The 24,148-nt window shown below is 43.5% G+C and overlaps 1 protein-coding gene across 2 annotated transcripts in view; it reads left to right on the top strand.

The window, feature by feature from the left end:
* CLSTN2 (calsyntenin 2) overlaps window positions 1–24,148 on the top strand; it is a 561,165-nt gene that overhangs the window by 409,343 nt on the left and 127,674 nt on the right. For both annotated transcript variants that reach the window (XM_059663784.1, XM_059663783.1), the window contains exons 3-4: window positions 18,122–18,317; window positions 19,074–19,282. In XM_059663784.1, the coding sequence (XP_059519767.1) occupies window positions 18,122–18,317; window positions 19,074–19,282 (405 nt within the window). The remainder of the gene's footprint in view (window positions 1–18,121; window positions 18,318–19,073; window positions 19,283–24,148) is intronic.

Here is a 24,148-nt window from a genome sequence, read left to right as displayed (position 1 = left end):
AAATACATATCAGCTGGGATTTTAATTAACTGCCTCTAAATAATGAAAATAAGCAAATAAGACTCACTTTTAGTAGCAAAATACCATTGTAATCTGAGCATTCCTGTTGATGGATAGCAGGCGTCCTCCATCGAGATGTGTCAATCAGGCGGTGGCTCCCCAGCATCCCCTGGAAACCACAAGCCTTTCAGCCTGTTTGCTTCGTCCCTGGTGGGCTGTGTCAACATTATTTTTGCCTCTTGGTCGGTGGAAACAGAAAATGTGAAGAAGCCCAACACGTAGGTTTCTCCCCTGCCTCTAGATTCCAATAGTAATGATCACTAGTGTTCTACTGAGAAGGCGGTTGTGGTAAGAGGTGAACTCTGACATCAGGGAGATCTGAATTTAAATGTTGCCTTGGGATTACTCTGTGACACTGAGCAAGTTTCTTAAACCTCTCTGTGCTCCAGTTTCCTCATCTGGAAATGGCAGAAAACTTGGTACTTGCATAAAGAGTTGCTCTACTAGTAAAGCCATTGGCACAGGACCTGGCACAAAGTAAACACTCAAAAAGGGTGAGAGCAAAATAAAGACTATGAAATGGTGAGAGCAGTCCTTCTGCCTTGTTCCTGATTTTAGGAACAAAGGATTTAGTATTTCACTGTTGGTGTGACAGTTGTACGTTTATCACAGAAGCTTGTTATCAGTTTGAGCAAGTTTTGTTCTATTTCTAGTTTGCCGGAAGAAGTTATTATGTAAGGCTGTTGCATTTTGGCAAATTCTTTTTAACATCCATTGAAATGACCATATGGTTTTTCTCCTTTATCCTGTTAATATGGTGAATTACATTGACTGAATCATGCATTTCTGGGATAAATTCTACTTAGTCATAGTCCTTTTTATATTTGTTAAGAATGTTTGTGTCTGTCTATGTTCATGATAGGTAGAGGTCTATAATTTTCTTTACTTATAATATCTCTATCAGGTTTTGCTATCAGGGTAACAGCAGCCTCTTAAAAAGCCTCCTCTATTTTTTAAAAAACAATTATCTATGATTGGTATTATTTCTTCTTTGGATTTATGAAACAATCTGGTCCTGGAATTTTCTTTGTGGGAAGATTTTTTAATAAAAAAGTCAAAGTATTTAATGTATGCTATAAGCATGATGATAAGCAATAGGGATATTTTAGTCTACTTAGTTTGGACTTACTTTACTCTTCTTTTCCTAGGTTCTTGACTTCAGATCTTTTTTCTTCTATAATTTATGCATTTAAAGCTATAAATTTCTAAGCACGGATTTATCTGCATTCCACAAATTTTTGTGTTGTATTATCTTCTTCAGTCCCAATTACTTACTAATTTTCCTTTCAATTTCTTCTCACTCATGTGTTGTTTAAATGTGTATTGTTTAATTTCTGAATATCTGGGCTTTCGCTAGACCTCTTATTGTTAAGTGTTATTGATTTCCAATTTAATTCCATTGAGGTCAGAGAACATACTCTAGGATTTCAGCCTTTTAAAATGATTAGGGCTCACTTTATGACCCAACATCTGGTCTTTGTGAGCATGACATTGAAGTTGAAGTGATATGTGTTCTGCAGTTGGACGTAGTGCTTTTTTAAATATCAGTTAGGACGAAGCAGTTTATAGTGTTTTTTAGATTACCTTTGACTTTATTGATTTTTTTGTCTTGTTCTATCAATTATTAAATTCTCCTACTATGATTGTGGAATTGGCTCTTTATTCCATTAATTCTATCCATTTTCCTTCATGTGTTTTGAGGCTTCAAAATAAGATGCATGTTCTTTTACAGTTGCTATCTCTTCCCTTTGTAATTATGAAATGTCCTTTTTTAGTAATACTCTTTGTTTTGACATCAATTTCATCTATTAATTTAGCTGCTCCAGCCGCTTTGGACTTGCAATTCGTGTCAGATACCTTTCTCACTTATTTCTTTGGACATATCTGTGCTTTTATAGTAGGAGTGCATCTCTGTAGACAGCACATATATACAGTCATTCTCCAAATAACGATGTTTTGGTTAACAGCGGACCACGTATGCAAAGGTGGTCCCATAAGATTGTAATGGAGCTGAAAAATTCCTATTGGCCATTGTAATTCGTAGGGCAGCACATGACTCACATGTTTGTGGTGATGCTGGTATAAACAAACCTACTGGGCTGCCAGTAGTATAAAAGTACAGCACTTACCACCATGTATACAGTACATAATAATGTTTAGATATGCTTAGATGCTCAAATACCATTGTTACAATTGCTCATAGCATTCAGTACAGCAGCATGCTGTACAAGTTTGTAGCCGAGGAGCAGTCGGTGTGTAGGTAATCCAGGTGTGTCAGGGGCATGCCAGCGAGGTTGTATAAGTATAGCCTGTGATGTTCGCATAACGATGAAATCACCTAATAAAGCATTTCTCAGAACATATCCCTGTCATTAAGCGACACATGACTGTGTAGTCGGGTCTTGCGTTTTTATCCATTCGGGTAATATCCGCATGTTTATTGGAATGTCTCATGTAATTATTGATATGGTTGAATTTAGATCTACCATTTTATTACTTGTTTTCTGTTTAACCTCTGATCATTGTTTCTCTGTTGCTCTTTTCCTGCTTTCTTTGGGATTATTTGAATATTCTTTAGAATTTCACTTTCTGTATAGTGTTTTTAGCTGTATCTTTTTTTTTTAATGGTTACTTGCTCTCTGCATATATCTACAAATGTTCAGTCTTCCTAGAATTGCTATTTTACTACTTTATATAAACTACAGAAACCCTGCAACCATATAGATCCATTTACCACTCCCACCATCCTTTTTTGCTATAGTGATCATGTGTATTGTAGCTGAACATATTATAAGCCTCACGGACAATGTTATAGTTTTACTTGAAATAGACATATGTCGTTTTAACAATTAGGAGGAAAAAATTATCTTTTAGTCTAAATACTTCGAATTTCTGATGCTCTTCCTTCATCCTTGAAGTCCCATGTTTTCCCCAGCATCATTTCTCTTTCACCAGAAAAAAAAATCCTTTAGGATGTCTTATAGAGATGAACAAAAATGTCTTCACTTCACCTTCTGTCTCAAAGGCTATTTTTTCTTGTTATAGAATTATGGGCTGATAGTTTTTCCTTTGTCCTTTTAGTCCTTTAAAGATGTACCACTGCCTTCTAGCTTCCGTGGTTTGTGATCAGTTCACAGTCATTCAACTTACCGTTCCCCTGTGTATAATTGGCGGCTCTCTCCTTAACTTTGGCTTTGATGTGCATAGGTGTGGTTTCACTTACATGCATTCCTCTTTCCTGGCATCTTGAATATATAAATATATGTCTTTTACCAAAATTAGGAAAATTTTCAGCCATTATTTCTTTAAACACAGTTTTTGCTTGTTCTTTCTCCCCTTTTTTTCTGGGACTCCAATTACCTGTTATGTAAAACTTTTGGTATCAACCCATCGGCCCCTGAATTTATATTTTTCTTCAATATTTTTTCTCCTTCTACTTCAGATTTCTCACTGGTCACCAAAACTCTGTTTATTTTTTTTATCTTTGTTCTTTTTTCTTCACATTGGATACTTTTATAATCATCTATTCTTCTGTCATCTCCTCCCGTGGGCATTTTATTTCAAATAAATATTATCTCTTAAAGTTACAGAATTCATATGTGTGATTCTTTTTCTCTGTTATATTTTTCTGATGAGGTTTATATCTTTTCATTCATTGCAAGCATATTTTCTTTTATGACCCTGAGCTTACTTATTTAGTGTATGTGTTTGAGACTACAAACATCTGAGTTATTTGGGGGTTGCCCTTATTGTCTTTACCCTTAAGTAAGAGTCAAATTTCCCTAGCTCTTCATGTGTAAAATAAGTTTGGATTATATTCTGGACATTTTGAATGTTATGTTGAGAGGACTTTGGATTGTCATATTCCTTCAAAAATTGTTGGTGTTTGGTTTAATAGGCAGTTAACTTAGTTCAACTCAAACTGTAAACCCTTACCTACTATGAGCAGCAGTTCAGGTCTCAGTGCAGATGCTTCCAGTCTGTCCCCCACATGCATAATTCTGGAGCCTGTTAGAGACTTGGGTGGAATTTAAACAGAATTGGGGCTTCTCCTTCCCTGACTCACTCCTCTCCCAAATTTCTGCCGCATGGGCCGCAGTCCAATTTACCTGGCCAGGAAGACAACAGAATTTTAGACACCCCCCCACCCCCCACCCCCCCACCCCCCACCCCCCCACCCCCCCCTCCACCAGGGGCTACAGCTGCCCTCGGGGCAAAGGATCAAAACAGAAAACTTGTGAATGTACTTTGTAATACTTAGTAATACAATTAAAAATAGTTAAGATGATAACTTTTATGTTTTGTGTATTTCACAATTTTCTAATGATTAAAACCCAGAAAGCTCACTCATTGCTAGTAGCTTTCTCCAATTTTCCATTCCCTTCCTTGGTTGTTTATTCAGGGGGAAGGCGGGTGGAAGGGGGTGTTTGTCAGGGGTTATAGGTGTTATTGTGAGAGACTCAGTGTGTCAGGAACTTACTCATCCACATCAGAACCACAGTTCCTTAGATGCCTTTACGTCTACATTTTACAACCCACAGTTTCTTTCCTCCCATTTGTGGAGAAACAAGCACAGAGCATTACATTTTGTGAGAGTTTGAATTATTCTAATTAGAAAGAGAGCAATAAGAATATTGTCATAATGACTTGCTATGCGATATATAATTATTATTTCATAAAAGTATTACTTTATTAATATAATACTAATGTAATTTATTAAATTTATTTTCTTAAGATAAAGTTTTCTTTATAAAGATTTACACATTTTTCATTCCAATGACTGAGTGGATTGCAAACTAGAATCCTATTGCCAAAAGACTTCTGTATTGGCTGATAATTAATAAAAACCATTTGTCAGTACAAATATCTGAATTTCTATAATTGACCAATGTGCTATTATTTAAATATTCAGTGTCATTAAAATTTCAAGATTTTTTTTTTTTTTTTACTTTATAACAATGTTCTCATTAAGAGGCAATGCTAATTCAAGGCCTGACAATCAGGACTTTGGGAACTTGAGCTAAATTTGGCTTAATCATCTGAAAAAGGCCAGATGGGCTGATATTTTAAGAGGAAACATTATCCTAAATATTAGGAGTAATGCTGAGAAATAAAAATCCGCATTAAAGCAGGACAATTCTACAGTTATTGTAGAGTGCACTCTCTATACATTTATTTCCATGGAAAATTAGCCTCTAGTAATGTACACTATTAATTATGTAGAGCAGCACTGTCCAACAGAAATATAATTCAAGTCAGATACACAAGTATATATTTTCTAGTAGCTACAGTAAACCAAGAATAAGAACAGGTAAAATTGATTTTATTAGTGTATATTATGTAACCCAGAATACCCAGTAATTCATTTCAATGTTATCAAATAAAAGTACTAATGAGAAATTTTACACTTTCTCATAAAAATATTTTTCAAATCTGGTGTGTATTTTCCACTTACAAGACATTTCAATTTAGGCTCTAAATTTTCATCGGAAACACTTGATTTATATTTCACATAATTTATAGCTTAAAAAATTGATTCATGTACCCAAGCTTTTTAAAAAGTTTTCCAGTAACTGAACTGAGTAAATTTAAAATTATAAAATTAAATAAAATGTAAAGGTCCACTTCCTTGGTCACGCTCAGCCACATTTCAAGTGTTCAAGAGCCACATGTTGGCGAGTGGCTTCCACGTTGCAAAGTGCAAGAGTGCAGCAGGTAACACGTCATCCTCTGAAGGGAAACTTTTCCCGTGCCTCTCAAGTTCCTAGACACCTTCGATGAGAAAAACCCGGAATGAAGTAGAGGACAAGAAATACATAAACTGGGGGGTGGGGATGAGGACAAACAAAGCCTTCAGGTTTGCTTGGATTGCAACCTCTGACTGGTTCAATCTCGAGGTCACATGTGAGACCCCTGTTTGGACACTGAGGCCAGGGGAGCAAGATTCCAAAGTTTTTACCTGTGAGCATGATTTGTACCAAATTTATTTGACATTATTGGGTCTTCAGCAAGGATGGACCGGCTCCCGGCAAATTCCCCCTTTTTTATTTTTTAAAAGCAGGCATTAAAAAGAAAAACCTCAAATGCTCTCTTATATCCATTTTAAGAGTAGGATTGGCGCTTTCCGCTATTACCTGAGTCCTGATCTATCACCCCAGGGAGAGCTTGGCAATCCTGCACTTTCCCGGGGTGGAAAGGGTGCAGTGGGGTTAAGGATAAGGCTCCTTGGGCCTACCTCCTCCCATGCCATTACATTTACCTTTCCTTCCTCAGAAAAGCATGGACATACTTCTTGTATAAAACGTTCTGATTGACTGGGAGTAACCTTAATTCCTCTGCTAGTAAGCATATATGTTAAAAGATCAATACAGAGTCTTTTTTCTTTAGACTCAGTATGGCACATCTTCTTAATCTAAAGATCAATACAGAGTCTTTTTTCTTTAGACTCAGTATGGCACATCTTCTTAATCTAAAGATCAATACAGAGTCTTCTTTCTTTGGACTCAGTATGGCACATCTTCTCAATCTAAGTTCTGTACTATCCACCTTCTTACCCTACTTATCCTCTGTAGGGGGGTTTGCAGCACCCTGGTGGAGTCCTATCCGTCCCGAATGTGGGGGTTCTCAATGGGGGGGGGGGCTTACCTATGGGAATCCTGTTCCAGGGGTTCCCAAAGGTGTGGACGGAGTCGGCGAAGACTATCCACCCTCTTCCTACGGTGGAGTCCTATCCGTCCCGATAATGGGGCTTACCTTGGGGAACCCTGTTCGGGCGCCAGATGCCGGGGTCCAGCCCCAGCGGGTCCAGGGGTCCCCAAAGGTGCGGACAGAGTCGGCGAAGAAGGAATGATACGGAGACAGCATTCAGTTGATCAGCAGCCTAGCCAGGATCTCTATCCCAGATCTCCAGCCAAGTTCTGGTCTGGATCTCCAGAGAGGTTCTGTCCAGGTTCTCCAGTCAGGTTCAGTCACCAGGTTCTAGTCAGGCTCTCCTGCCAATCTCCGCAGTTAGGTTCAGTCCAGGATCCCCTGCCATGTTCTCTCCATCGAAGCTCCTCCATCTCCAGGTTCCGTGTAGGTTCTGTCTTCTGAATTCTGTGTTCTAAGTTCTGTCTTGTTGATTCTGTTCTAAGTTCTGTGTTCTAAGTTCTGTCTGTTGTTGTCTTGTTGCATCTGTATTTATACCAGTTGATTCTAATCCTGTCACTTTCTATTACAAAGGTTAGGGCGTTTCTTATCTCCATTCCAGGGAGAAAAGATTATGTAGTTTAAGCATGATTGTTCATAGTTAAAGGGATTAATTACCTGCCTGGCACTTAGTTGAGGGGTTTTATTCCCTCCCTAACTTCAGGGGAAAATCCCTACCTGGGGATTCAACCTTTCTCGGAGAGGTGACCTTGGTTAAAACACAGCACCAAGAAGGTGAGCAAACATATTAAGAACCGTATGCCATATATGCCAGGTCCCTTGAAACAGCAAGGACGGACCGGCTCCCGGCACTCTGGTAAATTGAAGAGGCTGTAATAGCCCCTGTATTTCCAGAACTCATTAGCACTCATTAACCTCAAACACCTTTAATGATTTGGTCCCATCTATAGCGTCTGTGTGTGAAACCCAGTGTAAGTTCCTGGAGCGTAAGGATAGAGTCTCAGGCTTCTGGGACCCTTAGCATCTACTAAGATACCCTCCCTGCAGGACACAGACACGCGCGCACGCACACACATATTCTTGATGGAGGCAGTTGAACAGCAGTAAAGGGCCATGTATTTTGGTGGGACTTTTTCACTCTCTGAGGGACATGCATAATTTTCCCTAAAGGACAGGAAGAGTTAGTAGAGACAGATTTCAGGTAATTATTGTGGATCTGACTGAATTCCACCCAACACCTATAGGTAAATGAGATCCCTTGTTTTTAAATAAGATGCTCCATACTGATTTGACAGGCCCCTGTCTTTGCTTGACAGTGGGAAAGAGATTTAGTCCCATCTGGTAATTGCATCCAGGCTATAATTTTTGAGACATAGGTTTAACAGTGATGTCAGTAGGAGGCCTGCGTTGCTAACCCTGGCAAGGGTGCCATGGTAGAACCAGGAACATAGCGGACTGATCTGGTCCGCCATCACTTCCTGTTGGCATTCTCATGCAGCTGTGGTGAGAATTAAGTTATATCGTTTTACCCAAATCACTCAGCCCAGTTTATGCCATAGTAAATTCTGTTTTTTAAAAAAGTACTATTCTGATTATGTTACCATAGAAAGGAGATGGCTTCATTCCCACTTCACAGATGGGAACATGGAAGTATGGAAACATTAACATTTTGAAGTGACAGAGATGACAAGTGAGGAGTCAGGGTTTGAATTGAGGTTGACTGACTCTCAGGCACTGACCTGCACTACCCTTCTACTAGGAATAGAAGCACTGACACTCCTTTGTGAAGAGAAAGACGTGAAAGTGTGCATAGGTGGTGTAAGACTGGCCTGTCTGGGGCAGGATCTTGTCTCAAGCAGAGTTATTTAGGCTGAAACTTCTTCCTTCCTGCACCTACTGCCTTCCTCGTGTGGCTACGTGACAGGAAACAACTGATTCTGCAAGTATTTAAGGGTGAGATTGACCGAACAGTCATCCTTTGTGTTCTCACAACACCCAGCACAGACACCTACTGCAGCCTTTGCAGTACTTTATTGCACTTAACTCCTCGTTCATCTGTCTCCTTCTCCTGTCTGTGAAGACAGACATGGTCTCTGATTCATCCCAATCTCCACCCCCTGGCCAGGCGGGTCAGCACATACAGAGATGCAGGTGGTCTTATTATAAGTTTTAAGTGTCTGGTCCATCATAAATGCGTGGTAAATGTGAGCTGCAGTTGATTATATAAATTTTTATTATTCACTCATTTTTTTTCACCGTATTATTTATGCCCACGGAAGGTTTGCTGAGTGAATGATAAATACAGCACATTTTTGTACCTTCAACTGCAGACTATTGGGCACCCTCAAGACCAAATGACCGCCCAACATGTCTTCAAGCTCTGCCTGACCCAGAGACCAGACACTCTCTAAGTCTCTGACCATATATATATATTAGTTGTCACATCATTCATTCATTTAACCAATTTGCCAAAGAATGAAAAATGCATTGTCTTCATTGGTTTTTAGCAACATAATAATTGTGCGACGTTCATCTTCCCAAGGGAGGGGGATTTTGATTTCAGCATAAAGCTTTAGGAAAATGACTTCTTAAATAAAAGAGTTATTTTTACTTTGCTCAATACTAAGTAGACAGAAAGCCATAAGGGTGACACTCTCCCCCACTTTGGTTTCTAATAGAAACAAGCTAAGTTGCCAATATGCATCTAATTATTTCAGGCTTGAGAGCGGACTTATTATAATAATAAAAAGTAGATTTTTTTTACTTCCCAGAGCTCTTTCTCATTTAGTGTGTCCTTGCAGCCTCATGGCACTTTGTGATCAGGCACGATATAGTCTTAGTTATAATGAATCACAAAAGGTCACGCAGTCCAGAAAGGAGGAGCTGGGATTAAGGCTAAGGTCATCTGCTTGCGGAACTGAGGCCTTTCTGAGATCTCCCTGCCACCCAGACACACAAGGCAACAGCCAAAGTGACAACCCATTGAGTCTTTTCCTTTAGCTTTCTACTTTGAGAAATGTAAGTTTTTACCTGAAGTGAGAGAGCTTAACATCCATTTTTATTTTTTAAGTATAGATTTTTTTTTTTACTTCTTTTTAAAAATATATGTTTTTTATTGATTTTAGAGAGAGAGAGCAAGGGAGAGAGGAAGAGAGAAACATCAATGAGGAAAAGAAGCATCCATTGGCTGCCTCCCGCATGCTCTCTCCTGGGGATTGATTCTGCAACCTGGGCATGTGCGCTGACTGGGAATCCAACCTCTCGGTGATGGGAGAACACACAACCGATTGCCCCACACTGGCCAGGGCTTAAGTATAGACATATTTCTAAGTTTAGCCCTAATTTGCTATGCAGAGCATGATTACCTCTTGATGTGATTAGCATTTGTCCTTTCCCGTTTTATTATACCCAAAGTGACTGCAGATGACTCGGTGTGGCGGTACAGAGTACACGTTACAAAACTCATCTGCCCAGACCTCCGCGGTGTAGTCAGTGTCCACTGCCTGCCAAGAGTGTGAACGGAGGAGCACAGAGTGTGTGGCTGAAAGCAGATGGTGTCACACTCCATCTGGAGGGACCTCACGGGTCTGGAGAAGCCTTGACAAGATCTATCACTGTCCTCAAACCTGGGGTCATGAACCTGGCCTGGTGCTTCCTCTTGGGGACTAGCTGCATGCTTGAGGTGCAGTGTTTCTCAAGGGGCCTATAGCCATTTTAAGTGAGATGGTTCTTGGTGATATGACTGACCTGCCCAGGCAGGGTATTTAGTATCCTCGACTCTTGCCCAGTCAAGGCCATTAGCAACTTCTAGTCATTGTGAGAAGCAAAGTCAAACAAACAGCACCCACCCACCCCCAGGAAACCCTCCCTAGGAGGCAGTACTGGTCCTGGATGAGATTTGGCAAATGCACAGGCTGCAGTCGTTGGCGAGGGATGTTCTGGAATATAAATATATGTAAGCTGCGGCTGGTAGGTGCAAGACACTTCAAGGAGCCAGATGGTTTTTTAATGACACATGTGACATACATTCAAAGCATTTCTGATGATAAAATGATCTCATCAGTTCTCAAATACAAACAGAATTTTCCAGAAGTGTGTGACTTGCTTTTCTTTAATATAAAGACAGTGATAAGAGCCAACACCGATAGTAATTACTTCATACCATGCACTGTTAAGTGCTTTGCTTATATTAGTTCATTTAATGCTCCCAACAATTACCAATCCTGTGAGGTGACTATTAGCAATATATCCCCATTTTACAAATGAGGAAACAGGCACAGAGAGGTACGTGGCTTGCCCAAGGTCACACAGGTAGTTAACCACAGGGTAGGACGTGAGCCCAGCCTATGTGGCTCCAGAGCCAGATGTTAACCATTTGTGATTGGATAAAGAGCTCTTTACCCTCGGCACTCTGTGGTTATCAAGGTCGGCCTGCTTCCTCTCATACAAATACCCAGCTGTGAGATACATAGCAAATTGGGTTGCTCTGAGGTTAGAGTTCTCTGAGAGGCGACGGGTCCATTACAAGCATTAGGAACAGCACAGGGAAACTATGGTTGGGAAATTAGAAGCCTTTTGGTCTCATGACATCTTCATATTCTTAACCATGATGAATGGCCCTCAAGAGCTTTTGTCCATATGGGTATACCTGTCAATATTTACTGTATTAGAAATTAAAACACAGACTTTCAAATGCTTATTTCTTAATTTACATAATAACAGTAATAAACTCAAGTTAACCTACATAACATAATTTGACCCAAAAAATACATTTTCCGAAATATAATTAGTGTGAGAAGTGGCCGTGCATACCTGTTTGCAATCTCTTCCATGTCCACCTCAATAGAAGACAGCTAGGTCCTCGCATCTGCTTCTGCCTTCAATCTACTATGATGTGTTGTTTAGGTTAAAGCAGGTGAAGAAAAAAATATGGACTTACCCAGGAATGTAGTTGAAAAAGGAAGGAGTATTTAATAATTTTTTCAGGTAATTGTAGATATTCTTCTCTGATACTATACCAAAGCTCCCTAAGTAAAAGTTTCTTAAAGGTTAGTCACAATAAAGAATCTAAAATCACATGAATGAACTTTTAATGCGCCGTTACACTAAAATTCTTCAGTCAGTTTTGCACTTTGAGTCTTTTACCCATGGGTGACTATATAGCATTAGGCACTTAGTCATTTGGAAGATATTGATTGATTCATTGCTAAGTACACATTTCAAAAGCTGACATAATTCATTATGTGATTTCAAACAATCACATTCATTAATATAATTATCCATCTCATCAAAAAAGAATTGGTGTATTGATGTATTGTCAAGTTCACTGTGGCAGACACAAGTTTTCCAGAACTGAAAGCTTGGATTTTATTTTTGGCAACAAATGCTACTAGTTCTTTTCCGTGAAGTGACAGGCTTACTTAGAAAGAAAGAAAAAATGCGTGCCACACACTCAAGTTTGAATAAACATAGTTTGTCTGTCAATCATTCTTTTAAGTAAAATTGGCATTTCACAAAGAAAGGTCTAGTTCAGCTCCCAACTCATCTTAAATCACATGAATGCTTTTCAGAGAGACAAATCAGCATACCTGAATACGAAGGTGCTCCAGGAGCACTTCCCATTTTGTCACACAGATATTAAAATACAAGCGCCCAAGGATTGAGACTTAATGCAATTAATGTTTACTGCATCGTTAGAGTCATTCTTACATGGAATTGGCCTTGTCATTGTTTTTGTTTCTGTGACTATATGTGGCGAAAAATCCAGTTAGGTGCTACTAAGACACCAACACTTTCATTCACCGTTGTTTTTATACCAATAATGCAAATATCAACACAAATGGAAAAGTCAAATAATGTCTTAGTGTTAACAGGATGCCAGATTGGACTTTGTGGACCCTGCAGAAAGGGTCATGGGGACCCCAGGGATACACCGATGGCACTTTGAGAAGCTCTGTCCTAGAACATCACAACTGCTCAGGGATAAACCCCTGAAGGAACAAAGAGAGTGCCACATTGAGATCCAGAGGGTCTAGCCATCAGGCCTTCACCCGCTCCTTACTATCCAGTGACCTCGGGTAAACCACTTAATCTCTCTGAGCCTCAGTTTCTTCATCTGAAAAATGGAATCAATGCAATCTGTAGTTCTAGGTTATTCAAGGGTAGGAACAAAATGTATTCTAAAGATCAGTTCTAGTCATTCATTTATTCATCAATGAATTCATTCACTCATAAGTTTCCCCCAGACTCTTAATGGGAGGAATTAAGAGACAACCACATCAGTGCCTGCTGGTGTGTGTGTGGAGAGACGTGTTACTGCAGAGGAAAAGGCATTTGGAGGCACAGAGGTGACTGGAGGGCTGGCGCCACTGGGGCTGGAGGCTGGGGCTCCCCTTCTGATCTGGACCTCATGGGGCCTCTTGGTGAAGCTGTAGCCACCTTCGACCAAAGCCAGTGTTAGACGGCACTCAGGTCTGGCAGCTGCTGGCCTCATTTTCCCAGGGCTGGTCCCAAGGGCATGGTCATCTGGCTGTTGCACTCCCACACGTAGTTCCCGGCACACCCGCTCTCCCACCCAAGGAAGTGTTTTGGAAAGCACGATTTTAAAAGTGATCTTTTTATATGGAAACCATTAAGTCTGATCTTTTCCTTTTTAAGCACCTCACCCTCCCACTACAGTGCTTTATTAATAATAACAAGTTCTAGTGGCAGGCCTCCCGAAAGATCAAGACAGCCCGATGTGTCACACACAGACACTGGGAACTGCAGCTTTAGATACTCGTCCTTCTCAGGGCTCCATCCTGGGCTTTTCGTCCACAGTCTCTCTCTCTCTCCTCTCAGCTTGTGGTGCTGTAAATTTACTATTTGATGCTATTCTGAGTAAAGAAAAATTAAAATTGTAATTTATTAGCATGAATTTTACCGTAGATATCTCTATACTGTGCAATGCCAGTTTCCCAATGTAAGCATACAAGCAGTTAAGTGCTGTGCAGGATCTCTGAACATCACAGAAATTGCATTTTGTAGCTCACATATGCATATGTATTTAGTCCTTTACCAGATCGGTGTAAATGCCATGCAAACCAAACTCAACTATTTTTACTTCCCTTCTTGATATGTACACACACTCTCTACTAACACTCTCTCCCTTTGGATGACAGATAGAAAAGACAGTCCAAACAGAAAAGGAACTGTGGGGTGTCTTATCTTTCCTCCTCCTGCCTGTCATCATTGTCAGTATACGTTGTTGGCTACTACCGAGAAGTAACAGGAGTGAAAAGGACAGGACAGGGCTCTTTGGTTGGTCATGTTTCTTAAAATACCCTGTCTTCTTTCTGTGGCCTAAACAATTTTGGTTCAAGCAGAAGGGATGGCCTATCTGGGTTGTCAGCTCTCCGCTCACTGGGTCCTCAGTGCCACAGGCTTACCGTGTTATCCCTGAGTCCTGCTGAACTCCCATGCATCTGGTCCACCCGGTGCTGTGCTCAGGGGGCAAGCTGGATGCTATACCTGAATGAGGCAGCAAGGACAATGAACAAGCACATGGCTCCCATCTCTCTGCTCACAACATGCTCCATCATCCATCCGACTTCATTTACAGAACAAAAGTCAAAGATAAAATTATTAAGGATTTCAAGATGTTGACTACAGAAATTTAAACCAAGCTCAGGACCTGTTTGAGCCCAGACCCTGCCTGGTTCTCTGGTCACATCCCCAATGTAGCCGGTCCTTCCCATTGCCTCTACGCCTGCCACTCTGGCCCTGATGTTCCTTCAGGGCCTGCTGTGTTCCTTCCTGCTGAGGCCCTATGGGGTGCTGGCCCCACCACCTGGCACTCACTTCCCTTCCTCGCGGCCAGGCTGTGCTCTTCTGTCTCTTCCTGTGGTCTCAGCTCAGCGTCACATCCTTAGGCCACATTCTGAGGTCACATCCTTAGGTTAGCCCTGACTGCCGACAGGTCAGGACTCTCCTAGCACCACCCACCTACCACAGTCTCCACTCTTCACTTAGGAATGTGATTCTCTGGGGGCTCGTTTCCCTCCCCTACAGGACCGCCAGCAGCTTGTAGGCCAGGGCTGGGCTGGTTTTCTTCGTCACTTTTTCACCAGTGCTGGGACATAGTCCCTAATAAATATTTACGAGGTGAATGAATGGATGAATAAATGAATGAAAGTCTTTGCAGCAGGAACCTAGGTGTCAGATGAAGAGGTGGGATAAATGAGAGTGACATGAATTCCAGGTTTTGTTCCGAGGGGGACTAAATCCTGTCTCCGTCTGAGCCGGTGAAAAGTAGGTGAGCATTGTGTTGCCCTGGTCGACTGTCTCTTCCACTAAGTGATGAGTGCTTAGGAGTGTCCTTATGTTTTCAGGTGTTCGAATCATTTTCTTTGTGTCTCCAGGCCCAGCATCGTGCCTGGCACTCCGCTCTCAGACACTGCAGGGTGTATCGAATTGAATTGAGCTGAATTGAGTGAGATGAAAATATGTCGCCCCGAGGTTTACTTCATCTCACCCTCCCCTGTGCCTCCTCTTCCCCCTCCTCTTTCTCCTTTTCCTCCTTCCTCTCCTTTCCTCTGGTGAAGGATTTCTGAGTCTTGAGAACTACTTTAATTGCAATCAAGTGTTTCCAACAGAAAATTGCCCTCTTTTATTTTTGGTTTAACTGGTCTCTTCAAAGAGAAATGGTCTGATTAGTCTTATAATCGTGGCAGTGGTTGGGCACTTCAGATAATGTCCGAGAACCAGTTCAGACATTTTCGGTAGTAATATTCCTCTATTGGCATTGATCTTCGGATAGAATCACAAGGCAGGCACTTTAGAAGTTCATCCAGTTAAGCCCCAGATAATTCCGAGCAGAAATAGCTGGAGGATGGGATGAAACCTGTCCTCCCGCCCCGAGGGCTGCAGAGCAGCTCTGTCGGAGAGGCAGCAAGGAGCTGCTGGTGATCCCGAGAACACTGCCTGCTTGTTAGAGCCTGGCCCACATCTGTCTCTCCTGTCCATTACTCCACAACTCCATTTGAGAGATGGCCAGGAGGGGATGTAGTGAAAATGGAGTGTTCATAATGAAATTGAGGATCAATGAAATCATAAAAAATCAAAAGCCTAAAGGTAAGTTTGTTATCGATTGGCCATCTCAGAAAATATAGTTAGTGAGAGATCAGGGCATGCTTCCTACATGTAAAACGGGGGATTTCTCCCTGAGTGCGGCTTGAATGGGGATATAGAATGGGACGGGAAACGGTCCCCACAGTGGTCCCTCAAAGGTTTTGGGGCTGCCCAGGCCAAGTGGCTCAGTTGGTGGGAGCGTCGCCCTGTACACCAAAAGGTTGCCGGTTCAATTCCCAGTCAGGACACAGACCTCGTTTGTGAGCTTGATATTTGGTCCGGGAGCTTTTGGGAGGCAACCAATTGAAGTTTCTCTCTCGCGTCAATGTTTCTCTCTCTCCTCCTCTCTCCCTTTCTTGCTCTCTAAAATCAATAACAACATATCCTTGGGTGAGGATTAAAAATAAAAGTTACGGGACTGCTTGGAGAGGGTGCAGTGAAATAGACAGGGCATGGACTTAGAAGTCAGCCACATCTGGGTTTTAGACCAACTTTAGCTCTGTGACCTTGACCAAGTAATGACCTGCCTCTCTGATCTGTTTCTTTTTTAATTTGTACAAACTGGTATAAAACCTCCGCCTTGCAGGTTTGTTAGGAAGATTGAATGAGGTCACCTGAGTGGGGTAGGTACCAAGCTCAGTACCTGGCACAGAGCAGGCATGCAGTCATGTTATCCCTTCTTCTCACAGTGTCACTTTGCAGCAGCGGGGCAGGTGCCTGGTCACCTTGAGGTTAGGGCCCCCCTAAACTGTGCACCCTAGGTGCCTCACTGGGGTTCCAGCAGTGCAGCTGGGCAATGTCAGACCAGGGTTGGGGTATCTCAGGGTAGGTGCCCTCCTCCTAACACTATCTCCTGGATCATTTTACAAGTTATGTAATTGAGAGCCCGAGAAGCAATATAATTCAACTAAATCATGGAGTAAGTGGCAAACCTAGAATGTGAATCCAGACCTCCAGACCAAGCCTGCATTTAATTCCTTGCTGCCTAGGCCACGTGACCCTCGCACACCCCTTTGCACTCTGAATGGCCTTTCTGGACACCTAGACATTGTCTCCCCAATAAATCTGTAAACTCCCTCAAGACAGAAGGGAATGTGTTTCAAATTTTCAGCACCTCCCAAGGCACACAGTACAGGGCTTACTTGCAGTCAGGTTGCAAGAAACAAATATCCACCTATTGAGACAAGGAAGGTATATTCATGGCCTTATCATTTTAATGCAGAGAAATAGTTATAATACACATTAACCCAGCTGAGGGGGAGAAATGCATTAATTTCACAACATGTTCAACCCTTTAAGAAGTTAGCTTCTCGAGCTCCACAGGGATTCTAGAACTCGCACAGGCTCACCCCTACTGTTTTGAAATAAAATTGCATCTCAGAGTGGAGTCCCTCTCCCCACAGGGAAGCGGTGGGTGGAGAGACATGTAGGCGTGGGGGGAGTGTGGCTGCAGCAACATGGAGTGTGTAAACCTGGAGCAAAGGACAGAGCAGAACAGTGTGGCTCTCGGTTGGCGAGCAAACAAATCACCTAGAGACCCTGTTAAAACGCAGATTCTGACTCAGGAGGCCTGGGTGGGACCTGGGCATCTGCATTTCTAACTAGCTGCCAGGGACGCTCATGTTGCTGGCTCACAGTGCACATGGTCAGGTAGCAAGGATGTGGTCACAGGACCAAAGGCTGCGCACACTTGGGCCTTTTCCTCCTTTCCTCTGTAGTCATTTGCCTTTTGACTATGGGCAATTGTTTCATATATATATTTTTTTCTATTGATCAGAGAGGAAGAGAGAGGGAGATAGAAACATCAATGATGAGAGAGCCACTGATCAGATGTCTCCTGCACGCCCCCCCACTAGCGATGGAGTCCGCAACCCAGGCATGTGCCCTGACCAGGAATCGAACCATGACCTCCTGGTTCATGGGTTGACGCTCAACCACTGAGCCACACTGGCCAACGTGGGCAAGTTTTTAGTGTCAGACTGGGCAGATGGAAACCTGCTCAGAAAAGTGGGAAACCAGGATCACCAGCCAGTCCTGCACGTGACTCTCCCCTTTCCTTCTCCCAGATACACTTGATGGGTGACACTTCCATGCATGAATCACTTCGGTTTTACCATCCATGAAATGAACACGTTGGGCTGGGTCTCTGGAGGCCTCTTCTGGCCTGACAGTTCTGGGTGGAGGAAATGGCCTGGAGGCGTTAGCTTTGCAAATCTGGTGCGAAGGAAGCTCCGTCTGCAGTCGGGTGGTTCTCAGGACGGTTCTCAGGATCCCGGCTCACTGCTCCTCTTTTTTCCCTCTGCAGGGGAGATTTGTGCGTTCAAGATCCACGGCCAGGAGCTGCCCTTTGAGGCCGTGGTGCTCAACAAGACATCGGGAGAGGGCCGGCTCCGTGCCAAGAGCCCCATCGACTGTGAGCTGCAGAAGGAGTACACATTCATCATCCAGGCCTACGACTGTGGCGCGGGGCCCCGCGAGACAGCCTGGAAGAAGTCACACAAGTGAGTCGCCTGACACAGTTCCTGCACCCCCCCCCCCTTGCCCACCATCTCTGTCACACACTACTCTACAGACATGTGTACCCAGTGGCCATACCATGGTGCTCCAGCCTACACAGCTGTTGGCCAGTTCCTAGGCCACTGCAGGCACTGGTACGGGCCACTTTCTCCACCTGAAATCCTCTACCCTCTGCTTCCCAGGGAGACAGTTCTGTTCCACCCTCAGAACTGAGTGCAGGTGTCACTTCCTTGGGGGAGCCTTCCCTGAGCCAGCCCAGCCTGCAGACTTGTTGAGAGGTTGAGACCTTTCCCTGGGTTCTGCCATGCCACGTGCTTCTCTCTGTCCTAGCAACTCTTCATGTTGGGTTGTAACTCTCTCCCTAATGGACTTTGACTCAGAGACTAACAGAATAAGAGTACTTAAATTCTTACTCATTGGAGGAGTGAGTGAACAGATGACGGATTGATGAGGGAGAGGAGAGACAGTCCAGAGGAATGCTGTTGTCAAGGGCAACAAGGAAGGTCAACGAATGGGGAGGAGTTGCTCTGGGGTGGATTCATCGCAGGGGATCAGGATGAGGGCCGGTAGAAGGGTCTCCAGTGAGATGGCAGACAGAACACTCAGACAACAACTGCCTGACTGGCTTGTGGTTTCTCCATTTATTGGTGTTGGGGCCTGAGTCGGTGTCCATGGGCGGCGCGGAAGATGGTACAATTGTTTCTTTACCACCATCTCTTCTTGTCTGTGTGTGGTACCAGGGCCGTGGTCCATATCCAGGTGAAGGACGTCAATGAGTTTGCTCCCGCCTTCAAAGAGCCCGCCTACAAGGCTGTGGTGACTGAGGGCAAGATCTACGACAGCATCCTACAGGTGGAGGCCGTCGATGAGGACTGCTCCCCCCAGTACAGCCAGATCTGCAACTATGAAATTGTCACCACCGATGTCCCTTTTGCCATTGACAGAAATGGTGAGTGTCCTGAGAGGACCCCAGTGGGGGCAGGGAAAGAACCCCCCCCCCATTCTGAAGGCCAAGTGGGGGCCTGAATGTACTCAGCAGGCAATGCCTCCCATGCCATCCCTGATCTAGGCTCTATAACCCAGAACTCAGCCCTGCTCTGGAGAGATGGCCTGGCATTATTAGCAGCCCAGCCAGGTATAAAATACCCCCAAGGCACCTACTCAGTGGGTACAGGCTATAGAGCTCACAAGGCCACTCATCTGCACACAGCTTGGTTTTCTGGTGGAATTTTTCAGTTGTCATCTAGACATGAGTCATGCCCTCAACTCGGCCATGTGTGCGTCCCTTTCTTACATAACCAGTTGTAACATCACCTCACACAACAATCTGTTTCCGGCTCCTAAACAAAGAGAAGGCGGAGATTTCTGAAACACCTTCTAAGCTGTAGATCCATTCAGGAATCTTAAAAGGTCTTGTCAAAGTCCTTGAGAATTTCTACTCTACTGAGAATGAAGGATGGAAGAACCCTCCCACAACATCCCAATCCCAAACTGAACTTACTGAAGTAAAAACAGCCCTAATAAAGCCTTGTGGACATTTCTCCATCACCATTAATTAAAAACTCATTGTAGTGTAAACATGACAGCCAGAGGCCCAATCAACTCAGCCCCTTTTAACTGCAATTTTCAATAACTTGATATCAATCAAATGAAAATTATTTGTCAAGTATATTATTTCATTATTAGCATGAGTGTATGGGTTTATGTATATTACCCCCTTTGTTTCAAATAGGATTTAAGTTCTGCACCAAAGACTCAAAAGCAGCAAAACCTGAAGTTCGTCCACTCTGTAAATAATTATATTTATTCAGTGCCAAGCACTGTGCTTGGAACTGGGAATGGAGATAGAGTAGAACCTAAAACAGAGGGAGAACGTAAAACATGGGCATGTCCACATGGAGCTTACCATCTAGTGGGGGAAAATTCAAAATAAAAGATACACAGTCCGGTGGCATAAAGGTTGGTATGCGAAGCATGCCATGAACCAGGGCTGGGCAACAAATTAGCTCTGAGCTTCCTGGTAGCCAAGACCTAGAGGGAAATATCATCGTCACCTGCTTGCAAGTCTTCGGGGATTCCAGTGCTTCTCGATGTTGAGACCAGGGAGAAACCGGCCCCGTAGAGTGTCTTCTGCCTCCCGAGAACTGCAGCAGATTCCAGAAGGGAAGGAAGCCAAGGAGAAACCCTCCTCCCTGACCTCCAGTCGTCTGTGATGTGTCTTGTAAGAGGAAATCAGTATTCCTAACAGAAGGCAGTTTCCTTATAAAATGCTAAAATACCTGGACGTTACCAGATGCTGATTGTGTAGGACACAAGATCAGTGCATAAAAAAGTAAGATATAAAATGCTAGACTTCAATTAACATTTGGTTTGGGACTAAGAAATAGATCATTTCAATTAATAGAGCTTGTCAGAACTGCTCTCTGATAGCTTTTCATACAGATGGGTGGCCCATCCCCACCACACAGACTCGTATCTCACAACACATACACACACACACACACACACACACACACACACACACACACCACTTCATATGAACAACTCTTATATTTTTTCTGTTCCTCCATAACCAGCTGTTGGGTCTATGTCTGCAAAAACTAGCATTTGGGGAGTGACAAGTCCCTCATGAAGAGCAGGACTAGAGAAGGAGGTGTCTGTGATGAGTGGTCAAGCCCCCCTTGATCCCCTGCCTTAGTCCTGGAGAGCCACAAGCCAATGAGAGATGAGATGCAAATTCTTTCATCAGAGGGTAAACTGCCCCAGTCATGGAGATAATTACTCACCTTGATGAGCCATTTCACTAACATATGCCAATTTATTTCCCTCACTGTCTCATTAAAAGTGAGTAATGGTTCTTTGCCAGGCCTCTGCCTCCAACATTGGTTTACAACGTAAGATGAAGAGGAGAGTGGGCACTCCCAGGGAGTGTGGGCCCCTGACAGTGAGGTTTACAAAAAACAGTTCTCCAAGTAATGAAGGTAGGACCCAGGGGCAGGCACAGAAACAGCTCCCATTCTAATGAGCTTCCCAATTGGCTCTTGCCCATCACTCCTCCAGCGACCTTACTGGCTCCTTGAAGAAGTTCTTTGCATGCATATCAGAAAAAGTACTACTGAGTTGGGCCCCACTCACTGAGACTGCAGGGCTTCAGGTAAATGGCTCCTGCTCCCCGCCTTCCCCCCAACCTGCCAGGCTCTTTGTTTGTGAGGGAAGGAAGGGGAGCAGGGCACAGGAAGGACAGAATACAATGTGGAATCAGAATGACCTGTCTTAACTGAAGACTCGACCTCTTTCAACAAAAGTCCTCAGCCTCCCTCCCCTGTGAAATCAAAGCAGGAATAGTTCCTGCCTCCCTGTGGGGTTGTGAGGCCTCAGGGAGAGGCAGTGCCCGGAGATAATGCCTGCAGGCACATAGGGAGTGCTCGATTCATGGTGCCATGATTACTTAGGCATTTACTGGGGGATTGGGACATGATGGTTACTCACTCACTCCCCATGGGTTTCCAGGCTGAAATTATAAACAGGTAACTCTGAGCTGGTGACATCACCCACCTCCTGGGAAGTTCTAGATCGATTTCCGATGGCTGCCAGACCCCTATCTTCTGGCATTTGGCTGGTCTCTCAGAGATCAGTAGGGCCTAGATGCTCATTTCCATTGAACAGATGGAAAAACTGAGTCCCCAAAGCATAAAGCGCTTGCCTGCCAGCACCTATCATGCAGGTGGCAGAGTTGGGACTAGAGCAGCCATGGGCAAACTACGGCCCGCGGGCCGGATCCGGCCGTTTGAAATGAATAAAACTAAAAAAAAAAAAAAGACCATACCCTTTTATGTAATGATGTTTACTTTGAATTTATATTAGTTCACACAAACACTCCATCCATGCTTTTGTTCCAGCCCTCCGGTCCAGTTTAAGAACCCATTGTGGCCCTCGAGTCAAAAAGTTTGCCCACCCCTGGACTAGAGCCTACGTTTCCCCCCCCCCCCCCCCATCCCCGGGTGTTGGCCCCAAGGCCTTTCCACCAGTGACATCATCGCTCTCCTTACTGATATTTGACAGGAATGCATGGCAATGGTCTTTAAGTTCAAAAACACAAAATTGCATCTTAATCCTACATCCATCCCTGCGTGTGTGTGTGTGTGTGTGTGTGTGTGTGTGTGTGTGTGTGTGGTCCTTGACCAGTTGCTTAACCTTGCTCAGATCCTCATCAGTAAAATGGGAATTAAACACGTTGCCCGTGAAAGGGGTGGATAAACAGCAAAGGAGGCATTCACCAGAGCTTTGCCACAGCCAGACTCTCAACCACGTTTGAGACTGACCACAGAGGGTACAGCGGGGACTCAATGACACCCACTCACCACTGGACAGACTTGTCTGATTGTCAGGGGTGCCTGATCTCAGCCGAGTTCTCTGCCAGCCGCTGGCCACAGGGTAATGTGGCTCATGCCTCTGAGTGAAGTGCACCCTGGAGTCTGTGTGTTCTTACAGTAAATGAAAACATTTCTTTTCCACCTGAATAGAAGAGTAACACAAGCCCTCGTGGGAATTTTGGAAAGCATAGAAAAGTGTGAAGAAGAAAATCAGTCACGTATAATCCCACCAAAGATAACCACTAGTAAACATTTTTTTTAAAAGGTAACCACTATTGACACTTTACCAGTAGTTTTCTGACTTTTTAAATAAAAGCATGGCCCCACATCTCTTGCTTTTCTTTATCCTCCCATTTTTTGCTTCACATTCGATAACATGGATTTTTTTTCCATCCTTAAAAGTGCTTCATAATGACCGGTTTCAGTGCTGAACAACACTCCATCTCACGCAGACTCTTATCCTTAGCTCTCCCCTGCAACCAGGCATGCTGTTTCTCTTCTATTTTTTCGAGGTAATAAATAATGCTGCGATGGACCTATTTTCACATGTATTTACAATTTTTCACAATAAACATCTGAAGTTTTTCTGGAACCGATTTTTAGATGTGGAATTGCATGCCCCACAGGTATGAATAATTGCAAAGTGACTGGCCCATATAGCTTTCCAAAAGGGTTGTTCCAAGTTCAGGTCCAGGGGAGGGAGTGCGCAGGTCACTGTGCTTGCCTCATTGCACCCTCCCCACCTGAGTTTTAAAAAATTGCCATCACCAACTTGCAAGGTACAGGCTAACTGTTCTTTGAGAGTTAGCTGGACAGGGGAATGGGCCCCAGGGGCAGCCATTCACCTGGACTAACTGTGGACTCAGCTAACTGAGAAAGCACTACCAGGAGCAATCACTCATATGTGAGGGGGGAAATAGAATTGTAACAGAAGCAAAACGGATGGCTTCTTCCAAGCTATCGAAATGTGCTAAATGGGTGTCTTATCCAGATGTTGCCCTCCCCACAGGATGGTGGGTCCCAACATTACCTCTCATGGTGACCCACTGCTGCACATCTGTGCTCTGAATCTTATCCTCACAGGCCTGAAGGTGGTGGTGGCGGCGGAGAAAGTAAATTAGTTTCTCAGACAGTTTCATTAAGACAGTTACGGGAGAGGAGCGGCAACAAATTGAGCCCGGGATTGCCGGCCCGTGTGTTTATTTTTCTAGCACAATCAATAGTGTTTGGTCTGCTTAATGTCACACGGATTGTAAACCCCAAGCCTTCCTCTTCTCAGAGACGTATCTTTAGAGAGCCATTTCACTTGAAAGAAAGAGAAAGGTAACACTTTTTGTTGAAAATTCAATCTGATGTCGCTGAAACCTCCTTCTCACGGTTATATTCCGGTGCCTGCACCTGCAGAATCCCTCCCCTGTGATAACTGTAACCACAAATGAGTT

This window comes from Myotis daubentonii, chromosome 14, assembly GCF_963259705.1.
Source record: "Myotis daubentonii chromosome 14, mMyoDau2.1, whole genome shotgun sequence".
NCBI lineage: Eukaryota > Metazoa > Chordata > Mammalia > Chiroptera > Vespertilionidae > Myotis > Myotis daubentonii.
Note: the sequence above shows the minus strand (reverse complement) of the source record. Positions and strands in the feature narration are given on the sequence as shown.